Source organism: Oncorhynchus keta, chromosome 19 (genome assembly GCF_023373465.1).
Source record: "Oncorhynchus keta strain PuntledgeMale-10-30-2019 chromosome 19, Oket_V2, whole genome shotgun sequence".
NCBI lineage: Eukaryota > Metazoa > Chordata > Actinopteri > Salmoniformes > Salmonidae > Oncorhynchus > Oncorhynchus keta.
Window position 1 is genome coordinate 13,309,389 of NC_068439.1, and position 19,512 is coordinate 13,328,900.

General features: G+C 43.7%; 2 protein-coding genes and 3 long non-coding RNA genes across 39 annotated transcripts in view; 2 read left to right on the forward strand and 3 right to left on the reverse strand.

Annotated features, from left to right (window-relative positions):
• The window catches only part of LOC118378553 (phosphoprotein associated with glycosphingolipid-enriched microdomains 1-like), a 106,972-nt gene extending 104,774 nt beyond the window's left edge, over nucleotides 1–2,198 (forward strand). For all 4 annotated transcript variants that reach the window (XM_052469658.1, XM_052469657.1, XM_052469659.1 and 1 more), the window contains 2 exons: nucleotides 313–372; nucleotides 1,689–2,198. In XM_052469658.1, coding sequence (XP_052325618.1) covers nucleotides 313–372; nucleotides 1,689–2,027 — 399 coding nt within the window. In that variant the 3' untranslated portion in view covers nucleotides 2,028–2,198. The remainder of the gene's footprint in view (nucleotides 1–312; nucleotides 373–1,688) is intronic.
• On the reverse strand, nucleotides 680–1,603 carry LOC127909242 (uncharacterized). The gene is made up of 3 exons (XR_008070373.1): nucleotides 1,437–1,603; nucleotides 866–1,087; nucleotides 680–754 (listed from the first exon to the last, which is right to left on the reverse strand). It is a non-coding gene; the product is annotated as an uncharacterized LOC127909242 (long non-coding RNA).
• Nucleotides 1,942–3,007, reverse strand: LOC127909241 (uncharacterized). 4 transcript variants are annotated; one of them, XR_008070371.1, is made up of 3 exons: nucleotides 2,762–3,002; nucleotides 2,320–2,429; nucleotides 1,942–2,087 (listed from the first exon to the last, which is right to left on the reverse strand). It is a non-coding gene; the product is annotated as an uncharacterized LOC127909241 (long non-coding RNA). The 4 variants fall into 4 exon arrangements; XR_008070370.1 differs by having other exon boundaries at nucleotides 2,049–2,161; XR_008070369.1 differs by lacking the exon at nucleotides 2,320–2,429 and adding an exon at nucleotides 2,430–2,624 and having other exon boundaries at nucleotides 2,061–2,161; nucleotides 2,859–3,007.
• A 4,345-nt stretch (nucleotides 3,008–7,352) lies between these two features.
• On the reverse strand, nucleotides 7,353–9,311 carry LOC127909240 (uncharacterized). 28 transcript variants are annotated; one of them, XR_008070353.1, is made up of 8 exons: nucleotides 9,167–9,311; nucleotides 8,864–8,938; nucleotides 8,712–8,787; nucleotides 8,597–8,673; nucleotides 8,446–8,520; nucleotides 8,025–8,407; nucleotides 7,603–7,985; nucleotides 7,353–7,564 (listed from the first exon to the last, which is right to left on the reverse strand). It is a non-coding gene; the product is annotated as an uncharacterized LOC127909240 (long non-coding RNA). The 28 variants fall into 28 exon arrangements; XR_008070368.1 differs by having other exon boundaries at nucleotides 7,603–7,755; nucleotides 7,794–7,985; nucleotides 8,597–8,787; XR_008070363.1 differs by lacking the exon at nucleotides 8,597–8,673 and having other exon boundaries at nucleotides 8,025–8,331; nucleotides 8,446–8,559.
• Nucleotides 9,312–13,938: 4,627 nt separating this feature from the next.
• Nucleotides 13,939–19,512, forward strand: part of LOC118380741 (zinc finger protein 704-like) — a 109,966-nt gene continuing 104,392 nt past the window's right edge. For both annotated transcript variants that reach the window (XR_008070376.1, XM_052469661.1), the window contains exon 1: nucleotides 13,939–14,766. Coding sequence is in view for 1 of the 2 variants with exons in the window: in XM_052469661.1 (XP_052325621.1) it covers nucleotides 14,506–14,766 (261 nt within the window). In the remaining variant the exon portion in view is untranslated. The remainder of the gene's footprint in view (nucleotides 14,767–19,512) is intronic.

Below are 19,512 nucleotides of genomic sequence, written 5' to 3' on the forward strand. Positions count from 1 at the left end.
AGACGTGAAGTAGCAGCTGGCCAGTCACCATCTCTGATATTGACGTTGTCTTTAGACACCACAGAGAGGTGTTCTGTATGTCAGTCAGCGATGTGTTGTTGATGAATGACTCTCCCCACTGGTCATAAGGGACAGGATATAGCAGCTATACACAATAACGCTGCTAAATGATTGTCTAAATAATATGCACCTGCTCAACTCAAATGTGTTAAAGTACTGTATGCACAACCACAACACAGCACATTGTTTTTATGTTGAGTGTTAATGAGCGGGAAAGTATGAATGTGAGTTTTTGTTTTCTTCTCTATACAGTTAGACTTTCTGCTGTCTACCTCACCGGGGCGAGACAACCCTGTGGTGTCAGAGAGCGAGGTAAGATGGTGGCTCTCCGCTGAACTCCCTATCCTGTTCTCATTCCCCTATTGATGCTTAGAAAGTATATAGATTACTTGTAACAGAGATGTCAGGCTCACTGTGACCTCACCTGGTTATTAGATATGTCAGCCTCACTGTGACCTCACCTGGTTATTAGATATGTCAGCCTCACTGTGACCTCACATGGTTATTAGATATGTCAGCCTCACTGTGACCTCACCTGGTTATTAGATATGTCAGTCTCACTGTGACCTCACCTGGTTATTAGATATGTCAGTCTCACTGTGACCTCACCTCTCTGTGACCTCACCTGGTTATTAGATATGTCAGCCTCACTGTGACCTCACCTGGTTATTAGATATGTCAGCCTCACTGTGACCTCACCTGGTTATTAGATATGTCAGCCTCTCTGTGACCTCACCTGGTTATTAGATATGTCAGCCTCACTGTGACCTCACCTGGTTATTAGATATGTCAGCCTCTCTGTGACCTCACCTGGTTATTAGATATGTCAGCCTCACTGTGACCTCACCTGGTTATTAGATATGTCAGCCTCACTGTGACCTCACCTGGTTATTAGATATGTCAGCCTCACTGTGACCTCACCTGGTTATTAGATATGTCAGCCTCACTGTGACCTCACCTGGTTATTAGATATGTCAGCCTCACTGTGACCTCACCTGGTTATTAGATATGTCAGCCTCACTGTGACCTCACCTGGTTATTAGATATGTCAGTCTCACTGTGACCTCACCTGGTTATTAGATATGTCAGCCTCACTGTGACCTCACCTGGTTATTAGATATGTCAGTCTCACTGTGACCTCACCTGGTTATTAGATATGTCAGTCTCACTGTGACCTCACCTGGTTATTAGATATGTCAGCCTCACTGTGACCTCACCTGGTTATTAGATATGTCAGTCTCACTGTGACCTCACCTGGTTATTAGATATGTCAGCCTCTCTGTGACCTCACCTGGTTATTAGATATGTCAGCCTCACTGTGACCTCACCTGGTTATTAGAGACCTGGTTATTAGATAGTGTCAGCCTCACTGTGACCTCACCTGGTTATTAGATATGTCAGCCTCACTGTGACCTCACCTGGTTATTAGATATGTCAGCCTCACTGTGACCTCACCTGGTTATTAGATATGTCAGCCTCACTGTGACCTCACCTGGTTATTAGATATGTCAGCCTCACTGTGACCTCACCTGGTTATTAGATATGTCAGCCCCACTGTGACCTCATCTAAATAAAACAAAGGCCTTTGATGTTCACACTGATGCCCCCCCCAGTCTCTCTCTCTCCAGCTGTCAGACATGTACTCCACGGTGGGGAAGCCAGGTCTAGATGTGGAGGAGAAGGAGAGTGACTACAGCAGCATTGCTGATATCAAGGGTCTGGTCCCCGATTATTCCTCCAGTGATCTCTACGCTACCGTCAGGGACATCTACCCCCAGCCCAGAGAGGGGGAGTCAGACCCCCAGGGACCCCCCACAGAGAGCATCGAGCCTGGCTACGAGATCATCCACATCCCTAAGACTGCCAGTGGAGAGGACTTGGGGCTGGGGAACCAGGTTCAGGAGCCAGACTATGAGAGTGTAGGTGAGCTGGCCCTGGGGTTGAACAGGGAGAGCTCCCGTCTCTGACTGCCTATGGACCCTAAAGCCTGAGTCTCTGGGGCCTCACCCTCCACCCCAGCCATTAACCTCACTCCTAGCCTCACCCTCAACCCTAGCCATTAATCTCACTCCTAGCCTCACCCTCAACCCCAGCCATTAACCTCACTTCTAGCCTCACCCTCAATCCCAGCCATTATCTCACTCCTAGCCTCACCCTCAACCCCAGCCATTATCTCATCCCTAAGACTGCCCTTCAACCCCAGCCATTAATCTCTATGGACCCTAAAGCCTAGCCTCACCCTCAACCCCAGCCATTAACCTCACTCCTAGCCTCACCCTCAACCCCAGCCATTATCTCACTCCTAGCCTCACCCTCAACCCCAGCCATTAATCTCACTCCTAGCCTCACCCTCCACCCCAGCCATTAACCTCACTCCTAGCCTCACCCTCAACACCAGCCTAACTCCTAGCCTCAACCCCAGCCATTAGCCTAACTCCTAGTCTCACCCTCAACCCCAGCCATTAGCCTAACTCCTAGTCTCACCCTCAACCCCAGCCATTAGCCTAACTCCTAGTCTCACCCTCAACCCCAGCCATTAGCCTAACTCCTAGTCTCACCCTCAACTCCAGCCATTAGCCTCACTCCTAGTCTCACACTCAACCCCAGCCATGAACCTCACTCCTATCCTCACCCTCAACCCCAGCCATTAGCCTAACTCCTAACCTCACCCTCACCCTCACCCTCAACCTAAACCATTAACCTCACTCCTAGCCTCACCCTCAACCCCAGCCATTAGTCTAACTCCTAGTCTCAATCTCAATCCCAGCCATTAGCCTAACTCCTAGTCTCACCCTCACCCTCAACCACAGCCATTAGCCTAACTCCTAGTCTCACCCTCACCCTCAACCACAGCCATTAGCCTAACTCCTAGCCTCACCCACAACCAGCAGCCCTGATGTGAGGGACACCACCACATGGTTCTGAACTACAACCTTCAACCCTACCATCTATCACCAATTCAGGGTTTCCGCTCACTGCCCCCTCAGTGCAGTTTGGGTGTGCCCCCCGCCCGAGGTTATCTGATTGAACTATAATCTTAACTAGCCCTCGTCCATTCATGGTGCCCTTAAATGACTGAACTATGAAACCACCGTCCATTGTCAAGTTGTTGGCCTCCGCCCTCTTTGTTATCATCAACTGCTGTCAATGTGATTATCCATCACCATCATAAACCCTTTATCAGACTACAGAGTGATCCATTCCTAGGCATTTATAACCAGTCATTACGTATTGAGTCAATGTTATGAGGCTGGTGACAAGCTGACTGGCCAGTTCCATTTTGTCAGTGCCTTTTGATTGAAAACCACTTAGTCTTTGTGCCATAATGTCGTTCTATAAAGGTATGAGTTTAAAGGTTTCCCCACAATGTAGTGGCACTTTTTACATCATCCGTTCTTCCTTCCTATGTGCCCCGTTTCATTCAGAACTTCATGAGAGATCTGAGAGATATGAGAGATATGAGAGATATGAGAGATATGAGAGATATGAGAGATATGAGAGATATGAGAGATATGATAGATATGAGAGATATGGCAGATATGAGAGATATGAAAGATATGAGAGATATGAGAGATATGATAGATATGAGAGATATGAGAGATGATAGATATGAGAGAGATATGACAGATATGACAGATATGAGAGATATGATAGATATGATAGATATGAGAGATATGAGAGATGACAGATATGAGAGATATGACAGATATGATAGATATGAGAGATATGAGAGATGATAGATATGACAGATATGAGAGATATGAGAGATATGACAGATATGAGAGATATGAGAGATATGACAGATATGAGAGATATGAGAGATATGATAGATATGATAGATATGAGAGATATGAGAGATGACAGATATGAGAGATATGAGAGATCTGAGAGATATGAGAGATATGAGAGATGAGAGATATGAGAGATATGAGAGATATGAGAGATATGACAGATCTGAGAGATATGACAGATATGATAGATATGAGAGATCTGAGAGATATGATAGATATGACAGATCTGAGAGATATGAGAGATCTGAGAGATATGAGAGATATGAGAGATCTGAGAGATATGAGAGATATGAGAGATATGAGAGATATGAGAGATATGAGAGATATGAGAGATATGACAGATCTGAGAGATATGAGAGATATGAGAGATATGAGAGATATGAGAGATATGAGAGATATGAGAGATATGAGAGATCTGAGAGATATGAGAGATATGAGAGATGAGAGATATGAGAGATATGAGAGATCTGAGAGATGAGAGATATGAGAGATCTGAGAGATATGAGAGATCTGAGAGATATGATAGATATGAGAGATCTGAGAGATATGACAGATCTGAGAGATATGAGAGATATGGTAGATATGAGAGATATATGAGAAATGTGAGATATGTGTACTTACATACTATTGAAACAATAAGTAGCAGCAAGTTTAGACATCTAAACTCAAAATAGAACGGTTTGTTTTAGTTTCTAAAGCATTTTAAAAACATTTCACATGTCAACCGTTTGATCAAATTCCTATTTATTTCAAGATGATTGTGTGATTTAAAGGATATCAGGAAGGGTGTTTGTTTATGAGGGAAACTTTAAGAGCTTTTGTTCTGTACACGGGATAAAGAGAAGAAGTAGGTTGCCGTGGTAATAAAGTAGTAGTCAAGGTACTCATAAATGATTATGACTTTTAAAAAAGGACTTATTTGTTCAAAAACAAGACAAACAATGGTGAGACCATATCTATCAATGTTGTGATTTCTTCTTAACATCTTGTGAGAATTTGTTCAACTCAGTTGTTTTTCTTTTGTATATTTCTTCACAGGATTCAAAATGTATTTAAAATACTTGTATTCTCTCAATGTGACAATATGCAACAGCAAAACTGTGTGTGTTAATGCATCTGATTTGATGAAGGTGTATATTATGTGTTTGAATGGAGTGTTTATGTTTCTGCTTACCCTAATGTACGGTCTGTTTTAATATTTCAGAAAATTATTCTAAAGCACAAAGTGTCAAAAAACGTTATGGTACAGCTTGTGTACAGAGCTTATAGCAGCTTCATCCTAAATACACTGAGTGGACAAAACATTAGGAACAACTTCCTAATATTGAGTTAAACCCCTTTTTGCCCCCAGAACAGCCTCAATTCGTCGGGGCATGGACTCTACAAGGTGGGTGGTGGACCATTCTTGATACACACAGGAAACTGTTGAGCGTGAAAAACCCAGCAGCGTTGCAGTTCTTGACACAAACAGGTGCACCCGGCACCTACTACCATACCCCGTTCAAAGGCACCTACTACCATATCCTGTTCAAAGGCACCTACTACCATATCCTGTTCAAAGGCACCTACTACCATATCCTGTTCAAAGGCACCTACTACCATATCCTGTTCAAAGGCACCTACTACCAAACCCCGTTCAAAGGCACCTACTACCATATCCTGTTCAAAGGCCCCTACTACCATATCCTGTTCAAAGGCCCCTACTACCATATCCTGTTCAAAGGCACCTACTACCACACCCCGTTCAAAGGCACCTACTACCATATCCTGTTCAAAGGCCCCTACTACCATATCCTGTTCAAAGGCACCTACTACCATATCCTGTTCAAAGGCACCTACTACCATATCCTGTTCAAAGGCCCCTACTACCATATCCTGTTCAAAGGCACCTACTACCACACCCCGTTCAAAGGCACCTACTACCATATCCTGTTCAAAGGCACCTACTACCATATCCTGTTCAAAGGCACCTACTACCATATCCTGTTCAAAGGCACCTACTACCATATCCTGTTCAAAGGCACCTACTACCATATCCTGTTCAAAGGCACCTACTACCATATCCTGTTCAAAGGCACCTACTACCATATCCTGTTCAAAGGCACCTACTACCATATCCTGTTCAAAGGCACCTACTACCATATCCTGTTCAAAGGCACCTACTACCATATCCTGTTCAAAGTCACCTACTACCATATCCTGTTCAAAGGCATCTACTACCATATCCTGTTCAAAGGCACTTACATTTTTTGTCTTGCCCATTCGCTCTCATAATAGCACACGTTCTGTACACAATCCATGTCTCAATTGTCTCAAGGCTTAAAAATCCTTCTTTAACCTGTCTCCTCCCCTTCATCTACACTGATTGAAGTGGATACAATAGGGGATCATAGCTTTCACCTGGTCAGTCTGTCATGGAAAGAGCAGGTGTTCCTAATGTTTTGTTCACTCAGTATATTTACCCCTTCATGGGCACAATTTGAATATTTTAACTAGCACTATTACAGCATCATGTGACGACATGCCAACCGAGGCCTGTATATAGTTAGAGAACTATTTTATCCATTTATTACACAGTTATTGTATGAATTTGCGAATGGTAAAGTATATTTTGTGGTATGTATGACTGTGATGTGGACTGGTTTATAGTGGCTATGAAACCACCGACAGTGCAGTAAGTCCACGGTGTCATTTGAAGGGTATTCAATAGGACAAGTGTGCCCCTCACTCGGACTGTGACCCAACTATTGTTGATAAGATACGGTTTGTGATTGAATGGTGGCTCACACATGTTTTGGGTTCTGTGTTCTGTTTAATTAACCAGGACACCGACGCATTGGTTATTTTGTACTTTCATCTTATTAATATGGTACATTGTGGTGTTTTAAAGCTTTTTAAAACATGAAGGTTGAAGCTGCTACTTTTTTTTTTTAAGAACAGAAAATGAATTAATGTCTGACTGAATATTGTTGTGTGGTGTTTATTTTCAGACTAAGCGAGTAAATTCTGACTGTGAATAACTAGCTATTGCATTGATGATATCTACGTTCGACAGGAAAACACTGATATTAGCCTATTTTCCATCCCATTTCTCTGTTATCTCAATATTGGACATTATTGTTGTACGCAGAGTGAGTGAGTGCATATTTCATTAAACATGTTTGAGTTTGTATAAGCTTGTTGACGACAAATCCAGCACCCAGGTTTACTGATATTAGATTCATGAATGATATTCAATAAGAAGAGAAAGGACTGACCCCTTTAAATTAGCCACAATTGATAAATGTGCATTAAAGATGATATACATTTCAGTAAGAGAGAAAAGCAGGTGCCTTCCCAACACACTACATTTACACACATTTAATTGTCTTTGTGATTAACTTGAATGAAATAACATGATACATGGTCTTCCGTCCAGATTCCAGATTAAGTCATGTAGCAGGGGAATGCCAGCATTAAAACATAATAGTGTCGCTAGAAATGCCATAACAAAAGGTCTGTCAGAGAGGAGCGTTAGTGCAGAATCTCAAAACCAGCGGTACCAAACACACACACACACACACGCTCTGATGGGTGAGTGGGTTAGGGGGAGGTGGGGGTAGTATCGAGCCCACTCTAATAATGAGACATAGCAACCTCTCATTCAGCCCACTCTAATAATGAGACATAGCAACCTTCTCATTCAGCCCACTCTAATAATGAGACATAGCAACCTTCTCATTCAGCCCACTCTAATAATGAGACATAGCACCTTCTCATTCAGCCCACTCTAATAATGAGGCATAGCACCTTCTCATTCAGCCCACTCTAATAATGAGACATAGCAACCTCTCATTCAGCCCACTCTAATAATGAGGCATAGCACCTTCTCATTCAGCCCACTCTAATAATGAGACATAGCAACCTTCTCATTCAGCCCACTCTAATAATGAGGCATAGCACCTTCTCATTCAGCCCACTCTAATAATGAGGCATAGCACCTTCTCATTCAGCCCACTCTAATAATGAGACATAGCAACCTTCTCATTCAGCCCACTCTAATAATGAGGCATAGCACCTTCTCATTCAGCCCACTCTAATAATGAGACATAGCAACCTCTCATTCAGCCCACTCTAATAATGAGACATAGCAACCTTCTCATTCAGCCCACTCTAATAATGAGACATAGCAACCTTCTCATTCAGCCCACTCTAATAATGAGGCATAGCACCTTCTCATTCAGCCCACTCTAATAATGAGACATAGCAACCTCTCATTCAGCCCACTCTAATAATGAGGCATAGCACCTTCTCATTCAGCCCACTGTAATAATGAGGCATAGCAACCTCTCATTCAGCCCACTCTAATAATGAGACATAGCAACCTTCTCATTCAGCCCACTCTAATAATGAGACATAGCAACCTCTCATTCAGCCCACTCTAATAATGAGACATAGCAACCTTCTCATTCAGCCCACTGTAATAATGAGGCATAGCAACCTCTCATTCAGCCCACTCTAATAATGAGGCATGGCACCCTCTCATTCAGCCCACTCTAATAATGAGGCATGGCACCCTCTCATTCAGCCCACTCGAATAATGAGGCATAGCAACCTCTCATTCAGCCCACTCTAATAATGAGGCATAGCACCTTCTCAATCTGCCCACTCTAATAATGAGGCATAGCACCTTCTCATTCAGCCCACTGTAATAATGAGGCATGGCACCCTCTCATTCAGCCCACTCTAATAATGAGGCATGGCACCCTCTCATTCAGCCCACTGTAATAATGAGGCATAGCACAATCTCATTCAGCCCACTCTAATAATGAGGCATGGCACCCTCTCATTCAGCCCACTGTAATAATGAGGCATAGCAACCTCTCATTCAGCCCACTGTAATAATGAGGCATGGCACCCTCTCATTCAGCCCACTGTAATAATGAGGCATAGCACCCTCTCATTCAGCCCACTGTAATAATGAGGCATGGCACCCTCTCATTCAGCCCACTGTAATAATGAGGCATAGCAACCTCTCATTCAGCCCACTGTAATAATGAAGCATGGCACCCTCTCATTCAGCCCACTGTAATAATGAGGCATAGCACCTTCTCATTCAGCCCACTGTAATAATGAGGCATGGCACCCTCTCATTCAGCCCACTGTAATAATGAGGCATAGCAACCTCTCATTCAGCCCACTGTAATAATGAGGCATGGCACTCTCTCATTCAGCCCACTCTAATAATGAGGCATAGCACCTTCTCAATCTGCCCACTCTAATAATGAGGCATAGCACCTTCTCATTCAGCCCACTGTAATAATGAGGCATAGCACCTTCTCATTCAGCCCACTGTAATAATGAGGGATAGCACCCTCTCATTCAGCCCACTCTCATAATGAGACAATGCATTCTCAACAAGCAGCAGAGAATTCCTTACCATCATCTTTCATTGTGGTGACTGTCTCCCAAATGGCACCCTATTGTCTATGTGGTGCGCTACTTCGGGCTCTGGTCAAAAATAGTGCATTATACAGGCATGGGGAATCGGCTGTCATTTGGGATACATCCAGAGCAATGCTTTCTTTGGCAGTTATGAGCACATCTGTCATAAGATTCCGTCTGGCTTCCTGTGTATGCATGTAAATATTTTATGACCATAAATGGAAAATATTAAAACATATATCACAAGTACGTGTTTTTTTTTTTTTTGTGAAGAAAGCATGCAGAAGAGAATGGTGTTTTTACACATTTAAGCTGCTACATTGACTGGCTATTTGCAACAGTATTGCATTTATTGTTTGTAAGTCTGGTTCGTCATGTTAGCTGTAAAACAGGCTCAGATGCAGCATTATTACAAAGCAAAATAGTTTTATCTGGGTTTTTATCTGGGTGGAAAGGGTGTTAGGCCTACTCTGACCAAAAGAGGGAGCAGTATTACACTAGGTAGCACTTTGATTTCACAGCAGGCCTACATATTCTGAGGAATTGAGAGGGAAATATCCAAAGCACCACTAGACCCCACTTGTACTTCACTACATGACCAACAGTATGCGGACACCTGATCATCTCATTCCAAAATCATGGGCATTAATATGGACGTGCCCCCCTTTGCTGCGATAACAGCCTCCACTCTTCTGGGAAGGCTTTCCACTAGATGTTGGAACATTGCTGTTGCCACAAAGATGGAAGCACAGAATCGTCACTGGAACTAAGGGGCCCGAACCATAAAAAACAGACCATTATTCCTCATCCACCAAACTTTACAGTTGGCACTATGCATTCGGGCAGATAGTGTTCTCTTGGAAACCGCCAAACCCAGTTTCGTTTGTTAGACTGCCAGATGGCGACCCGTGATTCATCACTCCAGAGAACGCATTTCCACTGCTCCAGAGTCCAATGGTGGCGAGCTTAACACCACGCTTTGCATTGCGCATGGGGATCTTAGGCTTGTGTACGGCTGCTTGGCAATGGAAACCCATTTCATGAAGCTCCCGACGAACAGTTCTTGTGCTGATATTTCTCCTAGTTTGGAACTGGGTAGTGAGTGTTGCAACCGAGGTTAGGTGATTTTTACGCGTTACATGCTTCAGCACTCTACGGTCCTGTTCTGTGAGTCTGTATGGCCTACCACTTTGCGCCTGAGCCGTTGATGCTACTAGACGTTTCCATTTCACAATAACAGCACTTACAGTTGACCTGCTCTAGCAGGGCAGAAATAGTTGGAACGGTGGCATCCTATGATGGTGCCACATTGCAAGTCACTGATCTCTTCGGTAAGGCCATTCTACTGCCAATGTTCACTAAGGAGATTGCATGGCTGTGTGCTGTGTCAGTACCTGGCATGGCTGAAATAGCCAAATCCACTAATTTGAAGGGATGTCCACATATATCAGGTATTCTGTTTAGTTGGCTTCTTAGCCTACCCAGTTGAAACAGTGCCTTATAAAGTGCAACCAGTTAGTGTTGTAGCTCAGTTGGATAGGCTTGATTTTGTGTGACTATGGCGATGGAGAGATTTCTGACCCATTTCTCTGATAGTCATCATCAAATGAATTACTTTATTATTGTTTGACCATGCTGGTCATCTATAAACATTTGAACATCTTGGCCATGTTCTGTTATAATCTCCACCAGGCACAGCCAGAAGAGGACTGGCCACCCCTCATAGCCTGGTTCCTCTCTAGGGGAGTTTTCCCTAGCCACAGTCAAATCAAATCAAAGTGTATTTGTCACGTGCACCGAATACAACATGCGCCGAAAACAACAGATGTGCCTCTACATCTGCATTGCTTGCTGTTTGGGGTTTTAGGCTGGGTTTCTGTATAGAAATGTAATTTGCACACACTGTATACAGACTTTTCTATTGTGTTATTGACTGTATGTTTGTTTATTGCATGTGTAACTCTGTGTTGTTGTTTGTGTCACACTGCTTTGCTTTATCTTGGCCAGGTCGCAGTTGTAAATGAGAACTTGTTCTCAACTGGTCTACCTGGTTAAATAAAGGCGTTCTCAACTGGTCTACCTGGTTAAATAAAGGTGTTCTCAACTGGTCTACCTGGTTAAATAAAGGTGTTCTCAACTGGTCTACCTGGTTAAATAAAGGTGTTCTCAACTGGTCTACCTGGTTAAATAAAGGTGTTCTCAACTGGTCTACCTGGTTAAATAAAGGTGTTCTCAACTGGTCTACCTGGTTAAATAAAGGTGTTCTCAACTGGTCTACCTGGTTAAATAAAGGTGTTCTCAACTGGTCTACCTGGTTAAATAAAGGTGTTCTCAACTGGTCTACCTGGTTAAATAAAGCTGTTCTCAACTGGTCTACCTGGTTAAATAAAGGCGTTCTCAACTGGTCTACCTGGTTAAATAAAGGTGTTCTCAACTGGTCTACCTGGTTTAAATCTAAACCTGGTTAAATAAAGCTGTTCTCAACTGGTCTACCTGGTTAAATAAAGGCGTTCTCAACTGGTCTACCTGGTTAAATAAAGGTGATCTCAACTGGTCTACCTGGTTAAATAAAGGTGTTCTCAACTGGTCTACCTGGTTAAATAAAGGTGATCTCAACTGGTCTACCTGGTTAAATAAAGTTGTTCTCAACTGGTCTACCTGGTTAAATAAAGGCGTTCTCAACTGGTCTACCTGGTTAAATAAAGGTGTTCTCAACTGGTCTACCTGGTTAAATAAAGGTGTTCTCAACTGGTCTACCTGGTTAAATAAAGGTGTTCTCAACTGGTCTACCTGGTTAAATAAAGGCGTTCTCAACTGGTCTACCTGGTTAAATAAAGGTGTTCTCAACTGGTCTACCTGGTTAAATAAAGGCGTTCTCAACTGGTCTACCTGGTTAAATAAAGGTGATCTCAACTGGTCTACCTGGTTAAATAAAGGTGTTCTCAACTGGTCTACCTGGTTAAATAAAGTTGTTCTCAACTGGTCTACCTGGTTAAATAAAGGCGTTCTCAACTGGTCTACCTGGTTAAATAAAGGTGTTCTCAAACCTGGTTAAATAAAGGTGTTCTCAACTGGTCTACCTGGTTAAATAAAGGCGTTCTCAACTGGTCTACCTGGTTAAATAAAGGTGTTCTCAACTGGTCTACCTGGTTAAATAAAGGTGTTCTCAACTGGTCTACCTGGTTAAATAAAGGCGTTCTCAACTGGTCTACCTGGTTAAATAAAGGTGTTCTCAACTGGTCTACCTGGTTAAATAAAGGTGTTCTCAACTGGTCTACCTGGTTAAATAAAGGTGTTCTCAACTGGTCTACCTGGTTAAATAAAGGTGTTCTCAACTGGTCTACCTGGTTAAATAAAGGTGTTCTCAACTGGTCTACCTGGTTAAATAAAGGTGTTCTCAACTGGTCTACCTGGTTAAATAAAGGTGTTCTCAACTGGTCTACCTGGTTAAATAAAGGTGTTCTCAACTGGTCTACCTGGTTAAATAAAGGTGTTCTCAACTGGTCTACCTGGTTAAATAAAGGTGTTCTCAACTGGTCTACCTGGTTAAATGAAAGGTCTACCTGGTTAAATAAAGGTGTTCTCAACTGGTCTACCTGGTTAAATAAAGGTGATCTCAACTGGTCTACCTGGTTAAATAAAGCTGTTCTCAACTGGTCTACCTGGTTAAATAAAGGTGTTCTCAACTGGTCTACCTGGTTAAATAAAGGCGTTCTCAACTGGTCTACCTGGTTAAATAAAGGCGTTCTCAACTGGTCTACCTGGTTAAATAAAGGTGAGAAAAACTGGTCTACCTGGTTAAATAAAGGTGATCTCAACTGGTCTACCTGGTTAAATAAAGCTGTTCTCAACTGGTCTACCTGGTTAAATAAAGGTGTTCTCAACTGGTCTACCTGGTTAAATAAAGGTGTTCTCAACTGGTCTACCTGGTTAAATAAAGGTGTTCTCAACTGGTCTACCTGGTTAAATAAAGGTGTTCTCAACTGGTCTACCTGGTTAAATAAAGCTGTTCTCAACTGGTCTACCTGGTTAAATAAAGGTGTTCTCAACTGGTCTACCTGGTTAAATAAAGCTGTTCTCAACTGGTCTACCTGGTTAAATAAAGGTGTTCTCAACTGGTCTACCTGGTTAAATAAAGGTGAGAAAAAGAAGCACCTTGTGACATCATCTGATGTAAAAAAGGGCTTCAGAAATACATTTGATTGATTTGGTTGATTACGTGATGCCTTATAGATCCAGGAGCAATGCTTTTACATAATGGCTTTCATAGCTCCTAAAATAACACTTTATGCAGGCTAAGCCAGGTGTACAGAATAATACAGGGCTTAGATTTGCTTTTAGAGACATCGTAACACTGGCTTCTCAACAATCCATACCGAGCCTGGCTGGTTTAAGTTTTTCTTTTCGCTACATTCTCCCTCTTTTTCTACTCTCATCGAACCCCTCCCTCCACCTTTTCTCCGCTTCTCTCCATCCTTGCGTCATTGTTTTGAATGGAGCATCCTTTCCGGATTCATTTACCTTCTGTTGGAGCGAAACTGACACAGAAAAGGGAGCGTAGCCCAATGGAGGCGTGTGCTCTGCGGACCAATGGGAGCTGGACTCGGCCGCTGGACCGCACATGTTTATAGGCAGCATTCCGCCGGTACAGACGCTGGCTCCTGGCATTCGGCTACGAACTGGATTTTCTCAAATCTGGATCCGGAGTCACTTTACGCGGCTATTTCAGCAAATTTCATCCTGTCAAATGGCAAACCGGTGTAAAATATGTGTGAAATTTGAATTATATTTCGGGTAGACCAACATTTATCGCTTTGTTTGTATATTGGCAAAGCCATTTTGTTGGGTTTAAAGATTGCTGTACAAATGTCATTGTCGGTCCGAGAATGTTTGGCTGTTCCGTCTTTTTGTGCTTTCTCGTGAGTTTAGCGGGGACAGTCAGGAAAACAAACAGATCGAACGAAGAAAAATCGAAAGCCGGTCGGTTGAAGAGGTTATTTGGCGGGGAATGACTCGCTTTCATGCATTCCTTAATCGGTGCTTGTTGCTTTTCCTACACATATTCGTACTTTCGAATATCATTCGTTTTGAACCGTGGTAGCAGCAGAGTATAGTCTATCCGCTTCGGTGTTGTGTTTTAATGTCCGTGTTTACAGTATCAATTTGAGCTAATTCGACGTCCATCGATAGATATTTACCACTTCAAATTCGGTGTTAAACATTTACCGCTATGCATACGAGGCGTTTGGTAAAGCGTTCGATCCTGGGGAGCCGGGTGTTTACGCCGAGTCCGACAGGGGACGGGGCTCCGTTGACAGGACTTGTACAGGCTGTCAAGCAGCAGGAAAACAGAGACGTTTCAACCGGACCCCGGCGTAATGTCTACATGGTGTTAATGCAAGACGGAAGCCTGAAAGAATTCTCAGAGGACGAGATAGCGGTGGGCTTCAACCAAACGACGGCGAAAGGACCGCTCAGATCGAGCTTGAAGGTGTGTGTGTGTGTGTGTGTGTGTGTGTGTGTGTGTGTGTGTGTGTGTGTGTGTGTGTGTGTGTGTGTGACTGTGTGTGTGTGTGTGTGTGTGTGTGTGTGTGTGTGACTGTGTGTGTGTGTGTGGCCGGGGAGCCGGCTGTTAATGTTGTGCAGCGGTGTTGTGCAGCGTTTAATCGCCTCGTGCACAGATAGAACGGGAACATTTGATCAAATACCATTTTATTGGTCACATGCGCGGACTACAACAGGTGTAGACTTTACAGTGAAACAGGTGTTACACGCATTGTCTGCCGCTGCAACAAGCCATTTCAATGATGGGCAGACAGTAACACAACCAGAAGAATCCAGGTGATTTTCTTTCTGTTATGGTGCTGATTGAATGTTAACAATGGACTGTCAACATATTTAGCATCACACACAGGAGGACAAAGGGGTTCCCGTTGAATGATTATGTTAGGGCCAGCGCAGTGTTTACATGGCCTATCTTAGTGGGTCGCCGAGGTAAACAACACACGCTCCGTAGCGTTGATGTAATTAACCGGTCCCAGATTGTACACAATGGCAATTCATCAGCATTGACCTGTCATTGCATTGAAATAATAATTTTGTTCAATTGTAGGATAACTAATTTAGAATAAAATAGCATATGTCATATGTTATGCCACGCTGGGTTGGACGTTGTCTTCCTAAATATCAATGTGTTTTTTTTCTTGATATGAGAGTAACCTAATTGCCTGCATTAGAAAGTTCCAAGCCTGACGATTTAATGCTTTCACAACAACTATGGTCTGGTAAGCGGTTGCTTGCCTGGCGGTTCCTTATAACCAACAACTACTAGGAAAACAGCTCCTATTATGAGAGGGGAATGCATGTGGCTGTTGGATAACACTGCGTTTTAAAATAATATACTGTGATGCATTGTGATATATTTAAGAGGTGTGATATATTTAAGAGGATAACAAGCAGGATTATTAGATCATGTATCTTGTGTTATTGTGAATGTAGCCTATAAATACGTATTTGGGGATTGATCCAAGCATGTTCAGTCACTGGAATGCACAGTGAACGAAACAGGCATATGGATACCAACAAATGCAAGTATTATATCTTCATGGAACGACAGAAATGCAAGATGTCGTAGTGCCTGTATTCATATTAGAGGCAACGATTATGATTTTTCAAAGCTGATACTGATTATTGGAGGACCAAAAAAAGATGATACCGATTAATCAACTTATTTATATATATATATATATATACACAGTGGGGAGAACAAGTATTTGATACACTGCCGATTTTGCAGGTTTTCCTACTTACAAAGCATGTAGAGGTCTGTAATTTTGTATCATTGGTACACTTCAACTGTGAGAGACGGAATCTAAAACAAAAATCCAGAAAATCACATTGTATGATTTTTAAGTAATTAATTTGCATTTTATTGCATGACACAAGTATTTGATCACCTACCAACCAGTAAGAATTCCGGCTCTCACAGACCTGTTAGTTTTTCTTTAAGAAGCCCTGCTGTTCTCCACTCGTTACCTGTTTTAACTGCACCTGTTTGAACTCATTACCTGTATAAAAGACACCTGTCCACACACTCAATCAAACAGGTCTCCGATCTTGGTCTGGTCTCGAACACAACACTGTCAGTCTCCATAATGTTGATAGACAAGATGTGGACAGAATCATGGGGCAGAGGCGAGGAGGGCGGAAGGAGGTGTGAGAGATGTGTAACTGAAGATGATCACGTCGCCCAGAAAGCAGCTGCTGTAGCAGCCATAGTAACAGAGCGTGGCTCAGAGAAGAATCTGGAGCTCTGGCTAGATGCCCAGAATGTCAAATAATCACCATGCTTTTGGGGAGGAGGGGGGGATAGCCACTTGTTGACTTGTTGTGAGGGAAGGAGGAGGGCATGGAGGGAGGAGGGGATGGATGGAGGAGGGGGTGGGAGAATGCCAATTGTTCACTTGTTGTTGTGAGAGAAGGAGGAGGGGATGGATGGATGGAGGGAGGGAGGAGGGGATGGAGGGATGGATGAGGGTGGAAGGGAGGAGGGGGTGGGAGGGAGGAGGAGCGGGTGGGTTGGTGGGAGGGGAAGGCTGGATGGAGGAGAGGATGGATGGAGGGAGGAGGGGAGGTGGGAGAATTGTAATTGTTCACTTGTTGTTGTGAGAGGAGGAGGAGGGTAATGATGGATGGGGGGAGGAGGGGAGGTGGGAGAATGCCACTTGTTGTGAGTTAGAAGGTATGGTGTTGACGACCAAGTGCCATTACGGGTGGAGACAAAGACGTATGACGTTGTTGATTTAATATCAGTCCCTTACTGAAGCTGTCGGGCTGGAGTCACTGACTCTTTGTTCTCCAGCAGTCTGCTCCTCATTGGTCGGTTTGCCACCGTTTGCCTGCATGTCACACAGGGCCAAGTTTACATTAGTTCATGATGGATGCTAATCAGATGCAAGAGAGAGTGAGCCTGGTTCGGTTGACATGCGGCGTGTTCCTCTGCCAAAAACATTCACCAGGCAGTGTAGCCAAGGCAAGGCCTCCCCCTCCTTCCTTTTAGATATGGATCAACACAAGTCCTTTTTGTTTAGAGCGCTGCCAGAGGAGGGCTGTGTTGGTCTATAGAGATGGACTTATCAGTGTCCTGACTGGCTGCCAGAGGAGGGCTGTGTTGGTCTATAGAGATGGACTTATCAGTGTCCTGACTGGCTGCCAGAGGAGGGCTGTGTTGGTCTATAGAGATGGACTTATCAGTGTCCTGACTGGCTGCCAGAGGAGGGCTGTGTTGGTCTATAGAGATGGACTTATCAGTGTCCTGACTGGCTGCCAGAGGAGTGCTGTGACTTATCAGTGTCCTGACTGGCTGCCAGAGGAGGGCTGTGTTGGTCTATAGAGATGGACTTATCAGTGTCCTGACTGGCTGCCAGAGGAGGGCTGTGTTGGTCTTTAGAGATGGACTTATCAGTTTCCTGACTGGCTGCCAGAGGAGGGCTGTGTTGGTCTTTAGAGATGGACTTATCAGTGTCCTGACTGGCTGCCAGAGGAGGGCTGTGTTGGTCTTTAGAGATGGACTTATCAGTGTCCTGACTGGCTGCCAGAGGAGGGCTGTGTTGGTCTTTAGAGATGGACTTATCAGTGTCCTGACTGGCTGCCAGAGGAGGGCTGTGTTGGTCTATAGAGATGGACTTATCAGTGTCCTGACTGGCTGCCAGAGGAGGGCTGTGTTGGTCTTTAGAGATGGACTTATCAGTGTCCTGACTGGCTGCCAGAGGAGGGCTGTGTTGGTCTTTAGAGATGGACTTATCAGTGTCCTGACTGGCTGCCAGAGGAGGGCTGTGTTGGTCTTTAGAGATGGACTTATCAGTGTCCTGACTGGCTGCCAGAGGAGGGCTGTGTTGGTCTTTAGAGATGGACTTATCAGTGTCCTGACTGGCTGCCAGAGGAGGGCTGTGTTGGTCTTTAGAGATGGACTTATCAGTGTCCTGACTGGCTGCCAGAGGAGGGCTGTGTTGGTCTTTAGAGATGGACTTATCAGTGTCCTGACTGGCTGCTGTGTTTGTGTTGGTCTTTAGAGATGGACTTATCAGTGTCCTGACTGGCTGCTGTGTTTGTGTTGGTCTTTAGAGATGGACTTATCAGTGTCCTGACTGGCTGCTGTGTTTGTGTTGGTCTTTAGAGATGGACTTATCAGTGTCCTGACTTACTGCTGTGTTTGTGTTGGTGGCCTATAGAGATGGACTTATCAGTGTCCTGACTTACTGCTGTGTTTGTGTTGGTGGCCTATAGAGATGGACTTATCAGTGTCCTGACTTACTGCTGTGTTTGTGTTGGTGGTCTATAGAGATGGACTTATCAGTGTCCTGACTTACTGCTGTGTTTGTGTTGGTGGCCTATAGAGATGGACTTATCAGTGTCCTGACTTACTGCTGTGTTTGTGTTGGTGGCCTATAGAGATGGACTTATCAGTGTCCTGACTTACTGCTGTGTTTGTGTTGGTGGCCTATAGAGATGGACTTATCAGTGTCCTGACTGGCTGCTGTGTTTGTGTTGGTCTTTAGAGATGGACTTATCAGTGTCCTGACTTACTGCTGTGTTTGTGTTGGTGGCCTATAGAGATGGACTTATCAGTGTCCTGACTTACTGCTGTGTTTGTGTTGGTGGCCTATAGAGATGGACTTATCAGTGTCCTGACTTACTGCTGTGTTTGTGTTGGTGGCCTATAGAGATGGACTTATCAGTGTCTGACTGTTGTTGCATTTGGGTGTCGTAAGCCGCAGTGATGTGATGGTTCGGGGAATGAGATCAACACGGTTCACTAGGCTACAGCACCAGACACATTGAGTGTTTTAAACCAATCAATTACTGCGTAGTTACTGTGGTCCTGATCGTTTCCCCAGATCCGTGTTGTGTTTAGGCTACGGTGGTTCAGCTGTAGTAACATAGCATGTTTATTATACTGTAATAATATTGAATGCTCTGTCTTGCAATGTAAGCAAGTATTTTTCTTTGTCTTTACCTTGGAGAAAAGCCCTCCATTAGGTACATTGTTGACTGTATGTATGTACACACAGCCTGTCCCTAACTTTATGCATGTACATCTACTGTATTCTACAAATATAGCTGTTTCCAAGATTTAAATCCTCAAATAGCACTGTAGGCCTATGGGCTATTTGATGAAAGTTTAATCTGAATACATTTGATAAAATATTTCTGTGTGAACAATACAGCACATGAGTTG